The 15499-nt window shown below is 38.3% G+C and overlaps 1 protein-coding gene across 1 annotated transcript; it reads right to left on the reverse strand.

The window, feature by feature from the left end:
* Positions 1-103: 103 nt before the first annotated feature.
* Positions 104-6903, reverse strand: LOC142951447 (5-hydroxytryptamine receptor 3A-like). The gene is made up of 9 exons (XM_076092986.1): positions 5918-6903; positions 3977-4021; positions 3755-3864; positions 2427-2596; positions 2076-2230; positions 1108-1318; positions 886-1011; positions 686-759; positions 104-475 (listed from the first exon to the last, which is right to left on the reverse strand). Exons 1-9 carry the CDS (start codon positions 6035-6037, stop codon positions 236-238), a joined length of 1251 nt encoding a protein of 416 aa, XP_075949101.1. The 5' UTR covers positions 6038-6903; the 3' UTR covers positions 104-235.
* Between the last annotated feature and the right edge of the window lie 8596 nt (positions 6904-15499).

The following is a 15499-nucleotide window of genomic DNA, read 5'->3' on the forward strand; positions in this document are numbered from 1 at the left end:
ATCAAAGGTTTTTTAGATTTTATTTCTGATAATATATAATTAATGCAACATAATTTAAATGTTTTTTGAGTTCAGTGTGACCGCTCGAATCAAGAAGACCAAATCAGAGTGTCTGCCCGGCTTAAGGTATCGATAATAATAATAATAATAATAATCTGTTGATTGTGGCAGCTCTGTAATGAGAGCAATGAATGTCCATGGTAATTGGAGCAATCACTTAACAACTCGACGAGCACTACTGGTCTTCTAGTTCGTTCCATAGTATGAAGAGAACACTCAACAACACACTGACAGCTGTGACATAGAAAAAGAAGAAAACTATGTTGACTATTTTAACCACTCTGGTCCAGTAGCCGGGCTTCACTTCTTCCTTCGTGCTGTGAAGAACCCGAGTCAGTGTTTTCTCCATCTCCTTCAGCTCATCTGAGATCTTTTCCAAAGCATTGAACTCCTCAGTCGGTTGGCTGCTGTTGTCCTGCAGAAGTGGTTTAGTAGATTGGTAATTAATGAGATTATGGAGCATAAAAGATTGCAAGCTGCTACATTTGATATTCTGTTTTCTGTCCACTGTGATGCGATTAAAAGGGTTGGTTCATCCAAATTAGTCCTTCAACAGGTTTTATACTTTATGATTTTGTTTTTAATTCAGGAGAACAGACCTTTTAAAATGCAACACAATCCTCACCTCTTTGGACAGTTGTTCAGACGGAGTTTCATCAACAGACACATTGCAGACAGAAGGAGTCCTGTTCTCCAACTCTGAAAGAATACGTTTGATTCAATGACAGTAGAGAATGTAGATTTGAAGCAGAAGTTTGTAGAATTTATGCATAATCTCACCTGTACCACAGTTAGCTTTGCCAACTTTGTCTCCACAGTCCTCACTCAGGCTTTGGTCTTCATCTGCCTTATTGGCTTGGGATGCAGAGTCTTTCTCCAACAGACGCATCACCACAATGGTCTCCAGGAGGCTCAGCATCATCAAACCAAAAATCCCAATGCAGAAGATGGCTAACGAGGGAAGGCAGCATCATTAATGTGGACAAATAACCACACATGCATCAGTACATGTGCTGTTCCTGCTCTCAAGACTCTGACCTTCCTTACCTATAAGAGGAATCCTGTCTGAAGAGGCAGGCAGAATTTCATTGAGAATAAGCTGCATCACAGTGACGGCAAGCAGCACAGTGACCTTGAAGCTGAGCTTCTCCCCCCCAGTGTCTGAGATCAGGAAGGAGGTCAAGTCAAGACACAAGAAGAAGAGGATCGGTACCAAGAAGTTGGCGACGTAGAGGGCAGACCGCCTCTTCATGCTGATCTGTGAAATGATGTTCAGAGGTCAGTCAATGTTTACATTCGTCGAAGGCTGAACCCAATCAAATACAGGTACAACAAGGTAATCTGACCCAACCTGCCCATGTCTTCAATAGCGGAGCAAAAAGCACTCAAGTTGTTTATTAGATAAAAGTAGTAATGAAATAAGAAGAGTGGAATTATTCCTTCAGATTTCTGCTCAAGAAAACAAACAGGGAAATACCCCGAGGAGTAGGATCAACATTCTCTTTGTTGCTGAGGAGAAAACAAGCGTTTCTTCGTTTCTCATCACCCGAGTGCACCAGTGTGGTCGGATTAAGAAAGCAACACATCTTACTACTTGACTTATTCTTTCGACTTTGGAACTGAAACTTCTATTTATCTATCACTCACTTTTTTTGTTTAGTTTTCCTATATTGACAAAGATTTAATAATGTATCTGTTCTCCACATTTTCCACATATCATTTCCAATTTTCTTTATGCTTATATGGGCGACGGTGCCTAAGTGGAGAGCAGGGCCGTCTTTTAATCAGAGGACCGGCGGTTCGATCCCCGGCTCTGTCTCCGCTAGTCGCATGTCGATGTGTCCTTGAGCAAGACACTTAACCCCAAAAATTGTTTCCTATGGTGTGATAGAATGTGAATTGTAAGTCGCTTTGAATAAAAGCGGCTTACAAATAAATAAATTAATGTAATGTAATATATTATAGTGAGGCGGCCGTAGAACATTTACTTTCTGTCTGTGTCCAGAGATACTTACAGTGTAAACAATCACGGTTTGAGACGTGTCAAAATTGAAGACAGTTTCTCTACTGATGGTCAAGTTGGTGAACAGCCACTCGGTCTGGGTCATCTTCTTGAGAGACCACTCAATGTTCCATTTGCTATCATAAGCATAAAGCTTTATTTCATCCTCTGAGTTGGGAGATAAAATAAAACTGTCAGGTTTCCTTGCATGTTAACAAAGGATTGTATGGTATGTGTGTTCAGGTGACAAGAAACTGTAAAAGTCATTAAAGCACACACACATTCAAACTCAAACACACATAAGAACACATAAACAATGCAGAGGAATTCATAAATCTTTGAACACAACAGGTTAAGGGCTCACCAGTGTGTATGTAGGACTTGAAAGTTAGGTTGCAGCTCTGAACGTCGAAGGGAAATTTGTAAACTCTTATCCTGCAGCTGGTGACCACCACCATGTTGGTCCTAGTATAGACTTCTCCGGAAAAGGAAAGGGAGAGATAAGGACTCTCAACCACCTTATTCTTCTCTATCCTGAATGAGAACAAACACAAATTATTTAAACTGAATTTTACATAATGTATTATCTATAACACTATACAATATAACAAGTATGAACCACCAAACCATGTAAATAAAATATCACTGGTTCAACTCTGCCTGGAGACATTTGTTGCATGTTATAACGGACAAAGTCCAAATGTCACCCATTGTTTCTTTTGATATAGAAAACACCATCTACACATGTATAATCATATCACATGTCTGCTTGTTCCCACATTTGTACATTGAAGCTCACACTGGTTACAATATGTATTGTGAAGTGTTGCCAAATATTTTAAATTACTATGTAAATATTCTGTGCACATGGGGAACCAATTCAATACTGGACAGCTACTGGCAGGAAAGGGAAGACAGAAAGTAAAGGAGTAACACGTTTGACCTTCAAATAAATTACAATCTAAATATTGTTTAAAGCGAGACTAGTAACTTATAAAAGAAGAAATTACACATTATTCTCTTTACACATGAAAACTTAAATTCATAAGAAACAAAATAGCTCAATTCAATACACTCAGGAGGTTTGCTTCTGCCGTGTTGGTCGGTCTGGTATGACCGGTACAGTATCTTATGGTGGCTGATGTTGATATTAGTCAGTTTGCTGACTTTATGACTCTTCTGTACTTCTACAACTGTTACAAGAGGCTTTAGCATTAAACATGTTTTACTTGTAGCCACGGTGGCTGCTGTTTACCAAACGTTACAGTCACACTACATTCCCTCATAACATACTTGGTTAGTTATGGTATAATTAATGGAAGGAGGAGAACAATAGTAGCGACAAACAAATTTCAATCCCAAACCACCTCAGAGACAAAGAGACGCTACCTGGTTTCACAGGACACATTGTGCTGTAGCTAACGTCAAAAGAAAACATCAGTAGCTCTACTAAAAAAATTACTTATTAATTGTTACTAATTGCACTATTGTACTTATATATACTGTGTATATTGAGGACTTTTCACAAATTCACTCACAGTTAAAATACAATACATTTATGCAATGAATATTATAGTAAATAAATTTAAAAAACATTTGCATCTAAATATGTGTGATTTCTAAACAGTGACATGATGCTCCACCACCAGTTACTGTTTTGGGCATTTTGTGAGGATGCAGATTCAAACTTACATCTCTTCAATAGTTATATCTGGCATCCACAATACACTCGAAGGAGGATAAATCCACTCAATATTACAGAAATCATCACGAACCCAACGAATGTCAGGACCTTGCCACCTCTACAGAAGAAAACAAGAGAAAGTGCATTGAAACAAATTTGAGTTTCCCAAAAAAGTGGGAGGTGGGAATTAGTTCAATCAAAATGTGCTTTCTTTGTCTGAGAGAACTCACCAAAATAACCCAAATGTAGGAAACAAATTGCTGGTCCTTCTCGTTCTGTGAGAAAACAAATGTGTTAAAAGATTTTCAGCCAGACATCCTGACAACGGTCATAAACTCAGCACAGATTCAGTGGTAATACAAGTTTCTAAAAGTTTGCAAACAGAAGACAGTTTTTAAAAGGCCCTCCAGATCAGTCAGATACTCAGTTTAATATGTTGCCCCCTCAGTTGAAATCAGGTGTACGGACTGTGTGAGCACCTCCATGCGCACCTTCTATTTTGCTTAATTTATGTGCAGCGCTGCAACGTGCAAAAGGACTGGGTTGAGGTGAATATTAAATACTCTCTCACACAGTCACATCACTGGTCTAATGGCTATAAAACAGCTGTGCCAATCACAGTTAAATGTAACAACAACGGCAAGCTTTACATGAATATAAATCACCATACATCACCACCATAAGACGAGGCTTTGGTGTTTTAATTTTCAAATCTATGAGGTCACTGTTTCTCACACCAATAGGCTGAAGAGACTAGTAAACTTATAAGTGGGGAAGAGGCAGCAGCATAGGGCTTTATGAAGCTCTAGCATAAGCTCAGTCAGGAAGACTATACTCTTGCATGCTTAAGTTCGTATTTTGTTCGTACATCTGCCATTCACTTCTCAGTCATGCTCACTCATACTTTGCTTGCTGTCATTGTTTGGGGCTGTCAATCATGATATCAGCTGTTTAGATCAGCTGGTCTCTTCTATCCAATAGCACAGCGACACAATTACATCGTTAGCTTATCATCTTGCTGCTGTCTCCTTTAAATCTGATTGTCTCTCTACCTTCAGTACGTTCATGCTGCTGTTACGCGCCCCTCCACTAACACAATCACTAATGCTGACCTAAAGACAAAGCAACACTGTCTGGGCTGCCAAGTGAACATAAGACACACCCAGGTCTAATCATGCTGCGGTGGGTCTGCCTCGGTTGAGTCTCTTGTGATAAAAGGCTGAAACACCCAGGGACGTCGAGGTACACAACTATAGATCTGTCTGAATAGTAGCAACATCACATAGTGGTCATCTCCAACAACAACCCCACTCAATTCAATTGTAGTTCAGAAACGTCAGGGATTGCAACACCCAGTCCTACTAATCAATATGAATTTCATTGACTGACTTAGTTTGGACATTCTTCAACTGCATTTGGATCTGCCACAAATCAGCATGATAACAGACAATCAGGCTGCTGAATGGCTGACAGCAACTATGGTTTTTAAAGAATATCTTGGACCCAAACGCAGCAACGGGATCTGTTCAAAGATTTCATAGAGAAGTTGAAAAAATGTACAGGGTCACAAGGCAAGCACTGGTCAACACCAGTAAAGGGGAGATGGTTAGCCCAGCGTTTGCATCTCACTGCCATCTTTGTGTGAGTGTGAGTATGAATGTGTGAATGAGAAGTGAAAATTTTAAAGCACTTTGGAAAAAAGTGCTATATAAATGCAGTTCATTCAATAATTTGGCAAACAATTCTAGGAAAACTGTAAGAAATATTAACATTATGGGGAAAAAAAACGTTAACAAAACCGCAAAATATTTAAAATAACAAAAAATCCCCTTACCTGTTAACGAATAAACAAATCCTCCCCGGGAGACTGAATTAAATAATAAATAAATAAGATAACTTAAAAGCTCTAACCTCTTACTACCTTCAGAATGTTATAGAGCAGCATGTCCAGGGTTATGATGCGTACTAATGTGAGGCAAAATTATAAAGTTCTTCATAAATTGCCACATGTTGATGCTTAAACACAGAAAAATAATGACTTGATCGTTGGCCTATGGACCAACTTTCCAGTAGATATAATTAGGTTTTGTAATATCCTGATACGTCACAGACAAACAGAATGGAACTAATATAACTTCAACAAGAAATTGTAATCATAAGCAACAACTTACCACATCTAGAATGGCATAGAGCAGTACCTCCAGCTTTATATCTGTGGACGACTCATTATGACTAGGCCGGACCATGGTGTGGTCACTGTTTTTGCTCAGCTTCAAGCGCTTCATCCTCATAGTTCATCTGAAGATTTGGATGTTCTGAGGAATTGTTGGTACTTCCATCTGACAAAAAAAAATAAAATAAAAGGTGTACAGGTTTTACCCTGATTCAAGTGCAGAAGCTTAAATTGTCAACATTTAACAAAAACTCTCTCAGAACACAAGAAACGTTTGTGTTGTTAGATTGCCTTTGCTAAAAGGTTTTGACTTATTTTTCCTTTGAATAAATAATATGATCAGTAAACCAAAAGTGATGAATAAATATTTTCCCACTGAGCTCTGGTGGGTTTTCAGATATCAGTCTCTGAGATGTTTGCTTCTACCCTAAAAAAATAGAGCGGAGTGGGATTTTGTTAGTGGAGCTCACAGCCCTGTAAAATGACAACTGAACATTTTAACAGCAACGTTCAGTGTCCCTGTTCTGCTGAATTATCCACTTACCACACTGAAAAGTTTTAGGAAATAGATGTTGCTTATAGTGTTATTATTTTTAGTCTTTTTTAAATTCTGTATCATAAACAAAAGTGTATTGGGGTAGCAAAAGATATTTCCCTCCTGCATACATCATACAGAAATGTTACATCTTACCTGTGACGAGGAGCAGAAAGAAGAAACCTGCAAGCATCATGACTGTGAGAGATCTGCTCAGTTGATGAGCCTCCCTGTCCTCTGTGTTGTCTGGAAATGTTTAATGCTGTAATAATAACCCCTCCTTTTATTGGAAGAGGGACGGGCACATTTTAAGGCCAACCCTTTGTTTTTGTATTTTTTATCTCAGTCTAATAATAGCAACACACCTTATGCAATAAAAGCTCCCAGGAACTGCAAACATCCTCCACATTAGACAAACTAAACTAACTAGTTTATATTTATCTACAACAAATCTACAACTAATCTCAGGTGCTACTGGTTACTGCTCCAAGCTCTCCCATCTCTTTCATAACATTTTTACTCCTTTTTTACCACCAAACATTGTGCTCCTCACAATCACTGCTTGTGATACATGGTAGAGGGAGTCTCCAGAAAAATGCAACCATACCATGGGTTTATTTACCCATGAGTGATTGGTACATAGAGCTGGAGAAAATTCTGAATTTGTTTTTGTCATAATTAAAAAACAAGCAGCTCTGTGATGCTGTACTTAGGCAGAGCGATGCTTTCTAGCTGAATGCTAACATAAGTATGCCAACATGCTCATGAGGATATTACTAACATGCTCTGTACAAAATTGAAAATGTAAAATTCAGCGGTGTCACTGAGCTTGTTACTTTAGGTGCGTTTCGACTCAAACATCCATCATGAGACAGCGGTCACTCCCACAGTAGACATTACAGCTTAGAACAATAAGTAAAGTAAAATCACATACACTGTAATAAACATGAAGAGATTAAATGAAAAGAAATGTCATCAAGTAGAACAGAAATTACGTCCTATAAATAGGTGGCTCTCACAAGTCACCAAAAAGACAGTGGTCTCCAAAACTGACAAAAACACGAGTGTGTGTGTGTGTGTTTGTTTAAGGAGAAAATGAGACTTTGTTTGGACCATACAATGAGTCTAATATACGTTTTCAAAGTCAAGATTGTACAGACAACAGATCACAGAACTGCTCCATAAAATAAATAATGTATGTATGACATAATGTAGGCTGAAGCAAACAGCATTAACTACATTGCACTGCATTTCCTCAAAGGAAAATAGAGTGACCTTTAACTGTCCTGCAATTATTTAGAAAACCTGTAATATATAAGATTGTGCATATTGCACACTGGACACATGCAAATATCAAATATTATATTAGTGTACTGGAATTTTACAACAGAACCAGAGCTATCCACACTGTGTATATGCATTAAATGTAACATGCAGTTAAACATGCAAACAGTATTTGCAAAATACTGAACCACCAAGTACACATTTCTTCATCAGTGTGTGGAAAACAAGGCTTTTATAAGTGAACATCTTCCAGCAGAGCAAGATGTGGTAAAATAAAACCACCATCAGAACCAGCAGTTAGGATAGGTCGGTGTTTGTTGTGTGACAGTTACTGACAGTGTTGTTGACAATAATGCAACTGAATGCAATGAAAGCATTACCAATGTTGTCATTAGACTATGTTTGCAATGATTAGGTCATTTGAAATAAATCAATATATAAAACATTAAATCTACTCTAAAATGTCACCAAGCTTCAGCTGTAGAAACAGACAACAGGTAGGGTCAGTCCATATCAAATAAACAGAAGAGTTTCCCATGTTGAAATACAGTATGTTGGGGAAGTGATGCGAAGTTTCAATCTTATGTCAAAGAATAAAACGTTATCCGATTGTTTTACTGCGGTTTCTTTAAAAACCACAGCTAAACACATCCACATCTCCTCACGAACCTGCAGGAAGGTGCTGGATTTTGAATGAATGCAGCCAAAGGCACGCTTCATCCTACTGCGGCCTGTCTGCTCTCTCTTTGTCTGCGACTTCGCTCTGTCACTGACAGTCAGATGGACTGACCGGGGAAACACATACACAGACGCACATAAAAGCACAGAGCAGTGTGCAGTCCTCTGCAGCTCCCTCTCTAATACGTCGCCGTATTCGCTGAGCTGTGCCCAGTTTTGTGCAATCCAATCACATCTAATTTAATTTGATTTAAATCCAAGGAACAACTTCCAGAAACACTATTGTAAGATATTTCATTGAGTTTTCATTTTGCAAAATGCTGTGAGTGAATTTGAGTTCCCTCTGGTAAACGTTATGTGGTGTGCATGTCTAGCTTTTATTGTGAAAAGTAAGAATGAAAGGAGTGGATCTGGTATGCGCTACCTTTGACAAAGATGAAAGGATTAATTCATTTTGCCCTCTGGGTTCAGATTAAGGAGCCTCTGTGTTGTTGTTCATTATAGTGTATTATATGTCTGTTGCACACAAAGTCTTTGGTTGATTTCTTTATTTGCAGAGCGAAAAACCAACCTCGTTCAAAACAAAACAAACATCCGTCGCTTGTTTGCCGTGTAATATTCGTGCAAAGGGAATGTATTCATGACCAAAACAACAGCTAAAAAAATATATTGATGTGCACACAAACAAAAGCCACAGTGTGTTAAGGCCTTTAAGCTCAAAAACAACGGGAGAAAAGAAGGAAATTAAATTTAGCTTTGGGTATAGCTAGTCATAATAAAGAAAACCGTTCATCTCAATCATTTTTTCTTTATGTAGCAATAACCACCTTTATTCATTGTTCCATTTAAAAAAGATAATAATCAAAAACAGACTGACCACTGTTATATAGAAGATAAAGAAATATTTGTTGACCTTTTTAGCCACTCTGGTCCAGTAGCCGGGCTTCTCCTCTTCCTTCCTGTTGTTGAGGAGCAGTGACAGTGTTTTCTCCATCTCTCTCAGCTCATCTGAGAGCTTCTCCAAGGCATGGTACTCTTCTATCAGTTTGCTGCTATTGCCCTGCAAACATGGTTCAGTAGACTGGTTTATACAAGTATGGAACATTACCAGCGGATATAGATTAGGCAATTTGTGTCCATTGTGGTTCAAATGCAACCTGTTTTTTGCTAAAACGACAATACTGTTTAACGATATGTTCCGTTAATTTGCCAATTTATAATCCGAGAGCACAAATTAAGAAACACAAGAACATAAATGAAGTACTTTGGAAAAAATTTTGTTACAAAATTGTTAGTTTTACAGTTAATTTGTACGACTGCAATTCGAGATCAAAAATTAAAACTAACCCCGAGCACAAATTTGTAAGTCATAATTTGACAGTATGTAATGTTACTTAAGGTGACTTTTTAACCTCAAGTCTCATAAGAAAAATGTAATTTTTTGAATTTGATTCTGTTGGTCCAGATGAATCCATTTATATAAGCCACGCCCATTTGCTTCTAGATTTTATGCTGTGGTTCGGGGTTTATATTACAAAAAATGTCATATCTCCTGAACGTGTTGTGCTATTGTAACAACATTTGGTGTAAATGTGTAGATATGATGTCTCAGTAACAATGACAAATGCTGTACCACTTGGCCAATAGGTAGCGCTGTAGCAGCATCATCCGACTACAAATCAAGGAATCTGTGTGTGTGTGTGTGTGTGTGTCCTTTGCATCTCGAGAAGGACAACTGCTGTGTCAGATACGCGGCCAACGACAGGCTTAAACCCGATAATCCGAAAGCACAATTTATGAAATTCACAAAACTGACTATATTGTTTAAATTCTGTTATTAATTTGTGCGTAAAACTTGAGAGCAGAAATTAACAAGAGCATGAATTAAGTACTTTGGAAAAAATTACGTTACAACATTTGTAGTTTTACAGTTAATTTGTACGACTGCAATTCGAGATCACAAATTAAAGTAACCCCGAGCACAAATTTGTAAGTCATATTGTGACACTATTTAATGTTCTGTTAATTTGTGCACACAACCTACCAGTGAGACTTAGTCTTTTTAAAACTAAAAAGTATTCTACAATACACAATCAATGATGAGTCCAGAAGTGATGGTACCTTGGTAGGACACAAACAGATTCTGACAGGATTAATCCTTTTGTATCCTGAGACATGAACAAACACAACATTTTTTCATGTTATGTTTGCAGAACGTTCAAATGACACGCTATTTCACATTAATCATGAACTGAATGAATAGATGATGGAGCTCCTCCTGTCACCACCTCAGGATATTGTTTGCTTATTATTTCTCTTAACAATAGTATAAAGACTGTTGTGTGTACTTTAAAAAAAGTGAGCACACATTAAAGTTATTAATCTTCTAAACAAATACAAGGCATGTAGCATCAGTACATATCAAGGTATTTAATTAATGTTGATAGCTAGGTCGGGAAACTCTACCGCTCCCAGCCAGTAGTAGTCCGGCACGACACCAGCCGTAAAGCCACAGCTCGTTTTCTTTATACTCACAAACTAAACAAACGATATATAACTTGTAAATGAGCTGCTGGTAGGTGGGTTTTGTTTTGCTTCAGGCAGAGCCAGACAACTGTATCCCCCGGTTTTCAGTCCTTTTGCTAAGCTAAGCTAACTAGCTCTTTAAATACAGTCCCTTAACTTTAAAATAATAGTAATAATAATAATACTACATCTATTTTCTATTGCGCTTTTCAAGATACCCAAAGACGCTTTATAGGGCAAAGACAAACAGAACAAAGAAACAAAACAAAACAAAACAAAAGAAAGACAGGAGCAAACAAAACAAACAAACAGAACACTTTGGTAAAAAAAAAAAAGAAGAATAACTGGAGAAGCTGTGCGGAATGGGAGGGTAGGGTGCTGTGTGATGTGTTCATAGTGCGCTCGGCTGACCAGAGGGAGGGGATGGAAAGAGTGGAGTGATCAGGCCAGGAGTAAACAAACTTTCTGCGGGAGGCTCTGTGGATGTACCGGGGCCGACGGAGGAGTCCAAGTGTTTTGATGGCTGAGATACACGGAGGAGCAGAGAAGTTGTTGAGTTGGAGGAGTTGCGAGGTGGAGTATTGCAGAACCATGCCAGCCTGAGGTCGAAAATCAGATTTGAGTTTGTTTTCGCATTTCTTTTTAACAAACTGCAGGCTCACATCTCATAAATGAAGAGGTCTGGTTACCAGAGCATTTCCCTAGAAACTTTAAAATTCCACAAAACTAAGCGAGGTCCCATGAGCTGTGTTCATTGTTCCACATCTGCAGTAAGTTAAAAGCTAAATTAGCAGAAAAATAAAAGCTTGATACGTATAAAATACCTAAAATGGTGTATTGTTCCATGACATCATCGTCTGAGGTATTAACTATTCATTTGCAATTTAGCATCACATTAGTTGAAGAGTAATACCAACCAAATGTCAAATGGATCCAATAAACCGTCTCGCAGGAGTTCAAAAAAAGTTAGCATAAAACAGGAAAAACATGCAAAATCCTAAATTATTACTACCGGTTGGGCGGAGTTAATTCAAACCAATGTCAAATATGTCAGAATGATTAGAGCAATGAGAATACCAAATATGGTGAATATCTGAGCAACTTTGCCCATCATAAGGCCATGCAAACATAAGAGGGGCTACGGAGCCAAAACACACATGAACCCAATCGTCTTATATCCTTTCAATGGCCACAGGTTTTGATGTGTGGGCCAAGTGTCATGCACCAGAAATGCAACGGAAGGCTAATCGTAATTGGGGGGGGTATAGAGTCAACGTGCCACGATTAAGCTCATCAAATCAAATATAAACCAGTTTGACTATGGGTCATAAGTGTCATGAGTTTTTGAGCATCGATCACAAATGGCTGACTTTTTGTTTGGCAAACTCTTTAAATACTGAAATCTGTTCAGAGTTATAACTTTATATTAAATTTCATGAACATCAACCCACTTTTAACTCAACCCTGTTTTTAGAATGCATAACAAGTTATTGAAGTGGATTATTCTTTTACTGATATGTTTAATTGATGATTAATTATATAAAATGTCTTTTATCACATTCTTTATCGACACAAGTGTCATATTAGGTTGTAAGGTTGCAGGTAATATAATAATATAATATAGTTGCATTTGGAGGTAAAGTTTTGTTTAACATTTTGTAGCTTTCATTTCAGTCAAATAATTGCTTAGTCAGTTTCTGTAATCATCAACTTTGATCTCACTCCTACTGGGAAAAGACCAGTACCATTGAGAGGAATGTGAAAACACAAAGCTGGCCGTCTGCAAAAAGTAGAGCTCACCACCGTGTGGCGGTACAAAGAAACAGCCAGCGGATGCTGATGGGATCAAATCTGGTGAAGGAAGTCAGGGACACATTGAAACTAATATCTTTTACTCCTGGTTTTGTTAAGGATTCAAAAACGTCCAAGAAGCATGTTTCATATGATGATGGCATACAAATGAGTTGCTTTTACCAGGAAGTGATGTGTCGATAACGATGATGGCATGATTAATAAGAGCTCAATCACCCTGTTTTCTTCTGTGTTACAGATTGTGGATCTTTTTCATCTTTACATGAAGTACTTTTCTTTTGATCATGTCAACATAAGAACCGGAGGTATTATTTCACAAACAATGACACTTTTTGGTTTTGGTCAAGGGTTTAATCAGCCGAGTGAAGACTTTATATAAATTAAACAATAATTTAGTTTTTCTCCCAACTCCTCTGGCAGAGTTGTTGTATGAGATTCATCAACAAAGTGAGGACGACCCAAACACATGCAGACAGGAAGAGTTCAGGGATTCATAGAAAAGGTGTAGAGACATAAGCTTACTGGCATGAGTATGAAGTCCAAACGAAAGAGGTGCAGACAGCTGGTTCCAGATTCCAGGATTCAGGATAGAGGGATCAGAGGACCAAAGCAAAGGAATTAAAAGACAAAGCAACTATGACAAAGTTGATGATTTAACAAGAAGTGAGGAGAAAAGGGCCAATTAAATATCTGCAGGGCTGGAAAGTGGATTCAGGTGAGCATGAGGGTGGGGAAGTTCAGGTGACTGGGACTGGAGGGAAAGGTGGTTACTGCAGGAGGGAGTGGCTGGATGTGAGAGGAGGTGGCAGGAGAGGAGAGGGAGGAGGAGCTAACGTCCAACATGCTCTCACATGCTGATGCTGAGCAGGTATTTGGTCATAAACCAAAATATTGAACAACTTGAAACTCAAATTACAGATGGAAATATTAAAAATATATATTTTTCGTCATATTTGCTCAAACTGTTAGAATATCCTGATTGTACATGAGACAGGTAATCTGTGAAGTAATCAGGTCTCTCTGCTACATTAAGTGCTCCTCAGCATCCAAAGAAAAACAACCAAAATCACCAACATTTCCTGCAAACATGCCTAAAATAAAAATTGCATCGACTGCAATTGAATGTGGTGAAACATCGAAACATGTAAACCTGAGTGATGAGTGTGCACGTGTTTATGTCTCCTCTTGTTATTGCATCCACTGCAATAACGCCAGAGTGCCCTTTCTGATGATGTACTCATGACATAGAGGATATCAGGCTGGAGAGGACGAACGTGATTGGTTTAAAGTCTGAGTGACAGATGAGCTGTGAGGTGAAAGTAGACAGAAACAGCACAAGATGGACAGATCTGTTTGTCTGAGAGGAGAGTGAGATAATGTTCCAGTGTAAAAGATATGCCATCAGTGAGGTCAGTGAGTCTGACTAAGACTGTCGACAAAGTGAAGGATTGAACTGGAGGCAGAAACATGTAATCTCCTGCAATCGATTGTCCTGATTGGATGAAGTGAGATTGGGATGAGGAGAAAAGGGCCAATTAAATATCTGCAGGGCTGGAAAGTGGATTCAGGTGAGCATGAGGGTGGGGAAGTTCAGGTGACTGGGACTGGAGGGAAAGGTGGTTACTGCAGGAGGGAGTGGCTGGATGTGAGGAGGGACCTCAGAGGAGCCATGAGCGAGGAACCACGAGAACAGACTTCCAGGAAGTCTTTTAACGGCCGACACGCCCCCTCATTGTTCATCAGTTATGTGATTGGACGCTGCAGCCTATCGGACTGACTGAATGAGTTTAACACCAGAGTGAAGACAGATCACAGAATAAACTCAAGCTTTATATTTGATTAGGTTTCTGATTCACCATCTGGTTTAAATAAATGTTCATTGTAGTCTGAACAACAAAACGACCACAAACAACTTTCTTCATTTATTAGAAAGATTTGTGTTTTCATGATCTGATATTTCCCTCAATAACTTTTATTATGAATACAATTAAAGTCAGAGAGAGCTGGAGAGACAAAACACTTTTTACATAATTCCTGAGTGTTTGATGAGCTTTATCATTTAAGAGACTTGAGAAGTACCCTAGGACAGTTTGAAGATGTTTAATCGTTAACCGAAGTATTAGAGAAATAAAGGTTTTGACCTGATGATGGCGCTAGAGGATAAGTCTATCACAACTCACCCTGAGAAGGACATGCATGGATGTCGAAACCAAATTTCCAATAGTTTGAGACATTTCAATCGAAACCACAAATGTCACGTTAGAAAAAAAGTCAGTGGATCACTAAGTCATTAGGATTATTTTACATCCACTGAGCCACGTCACCAGTGGAGCTAAAACCACCAAATGTATACAAAACCGTAGCAGAAATGTATAGCTTTGAATGTATTAGCCCGATATAACAATATAATAATAGAAAATTAATGTCAGTCAGCTGAGGTGCTCTGGTTGCTACTTTAGATGTGTTCCCTTACATCCATCTGTAGACGATGGTTAGTCCCGCAGCGGACATCATAGCAACTTGGAAAATTAATTGATTGACTGAAGCAAATAACATTAACTACATTTTATTTCCTCAGAAGAAAACACATCATGATATAAATATTAAAATGATCTTCAAGTTTACGGAGAGCATGTATGATACATAAAGACTTTATTGAAGATGCAGATATAGAAAACTCCATAAATCACAAACCATAAAAGAAAAAACACAATTACATGTCTTCAAATAATTGTTCATTTGTTA

This window comes from Anarhichas minor, unplaced genomic scaffold (assembly GCF_050575085.1).
Source record: "Anarhichas minor isolate MPS153535 unplaced genomic scaffold, ASM5057508v1 ptg000017l, whole genome shotgun sequence".
Taxonomy (NCBI): domain Eukaryota; kingdom Metazoa; phylum Chordata; class Actinopteri; order Perciformes; family Anarhichadidae; genus Anarhichas; species Anarhichas minor.

Bases quoted from the DNA above. Each gene is read 5' to 3' on its own strand.
- LOC142951447 (XM_076092986.1), bottom strand. From the start codon at position 6,037: ATGAGGATGAAGCGCTTGAAGCTGAGCAAAAACAGTGACCACACCATG. The intron at 1,012-1,107 runs GTAAGGAAGGTC...TTCCCTCGTTAG, and splicing joins AGACAGGATTCCTCTTATAG to CCATCTTCTGCATTGGGATT. The intron at 476-685 runs GTGAGGATTGTG...CCACTTCTGCAG, and splicing joins CTGAACAACTGTCCAAAGAG to GACAACAGCAGCCAACCGAC.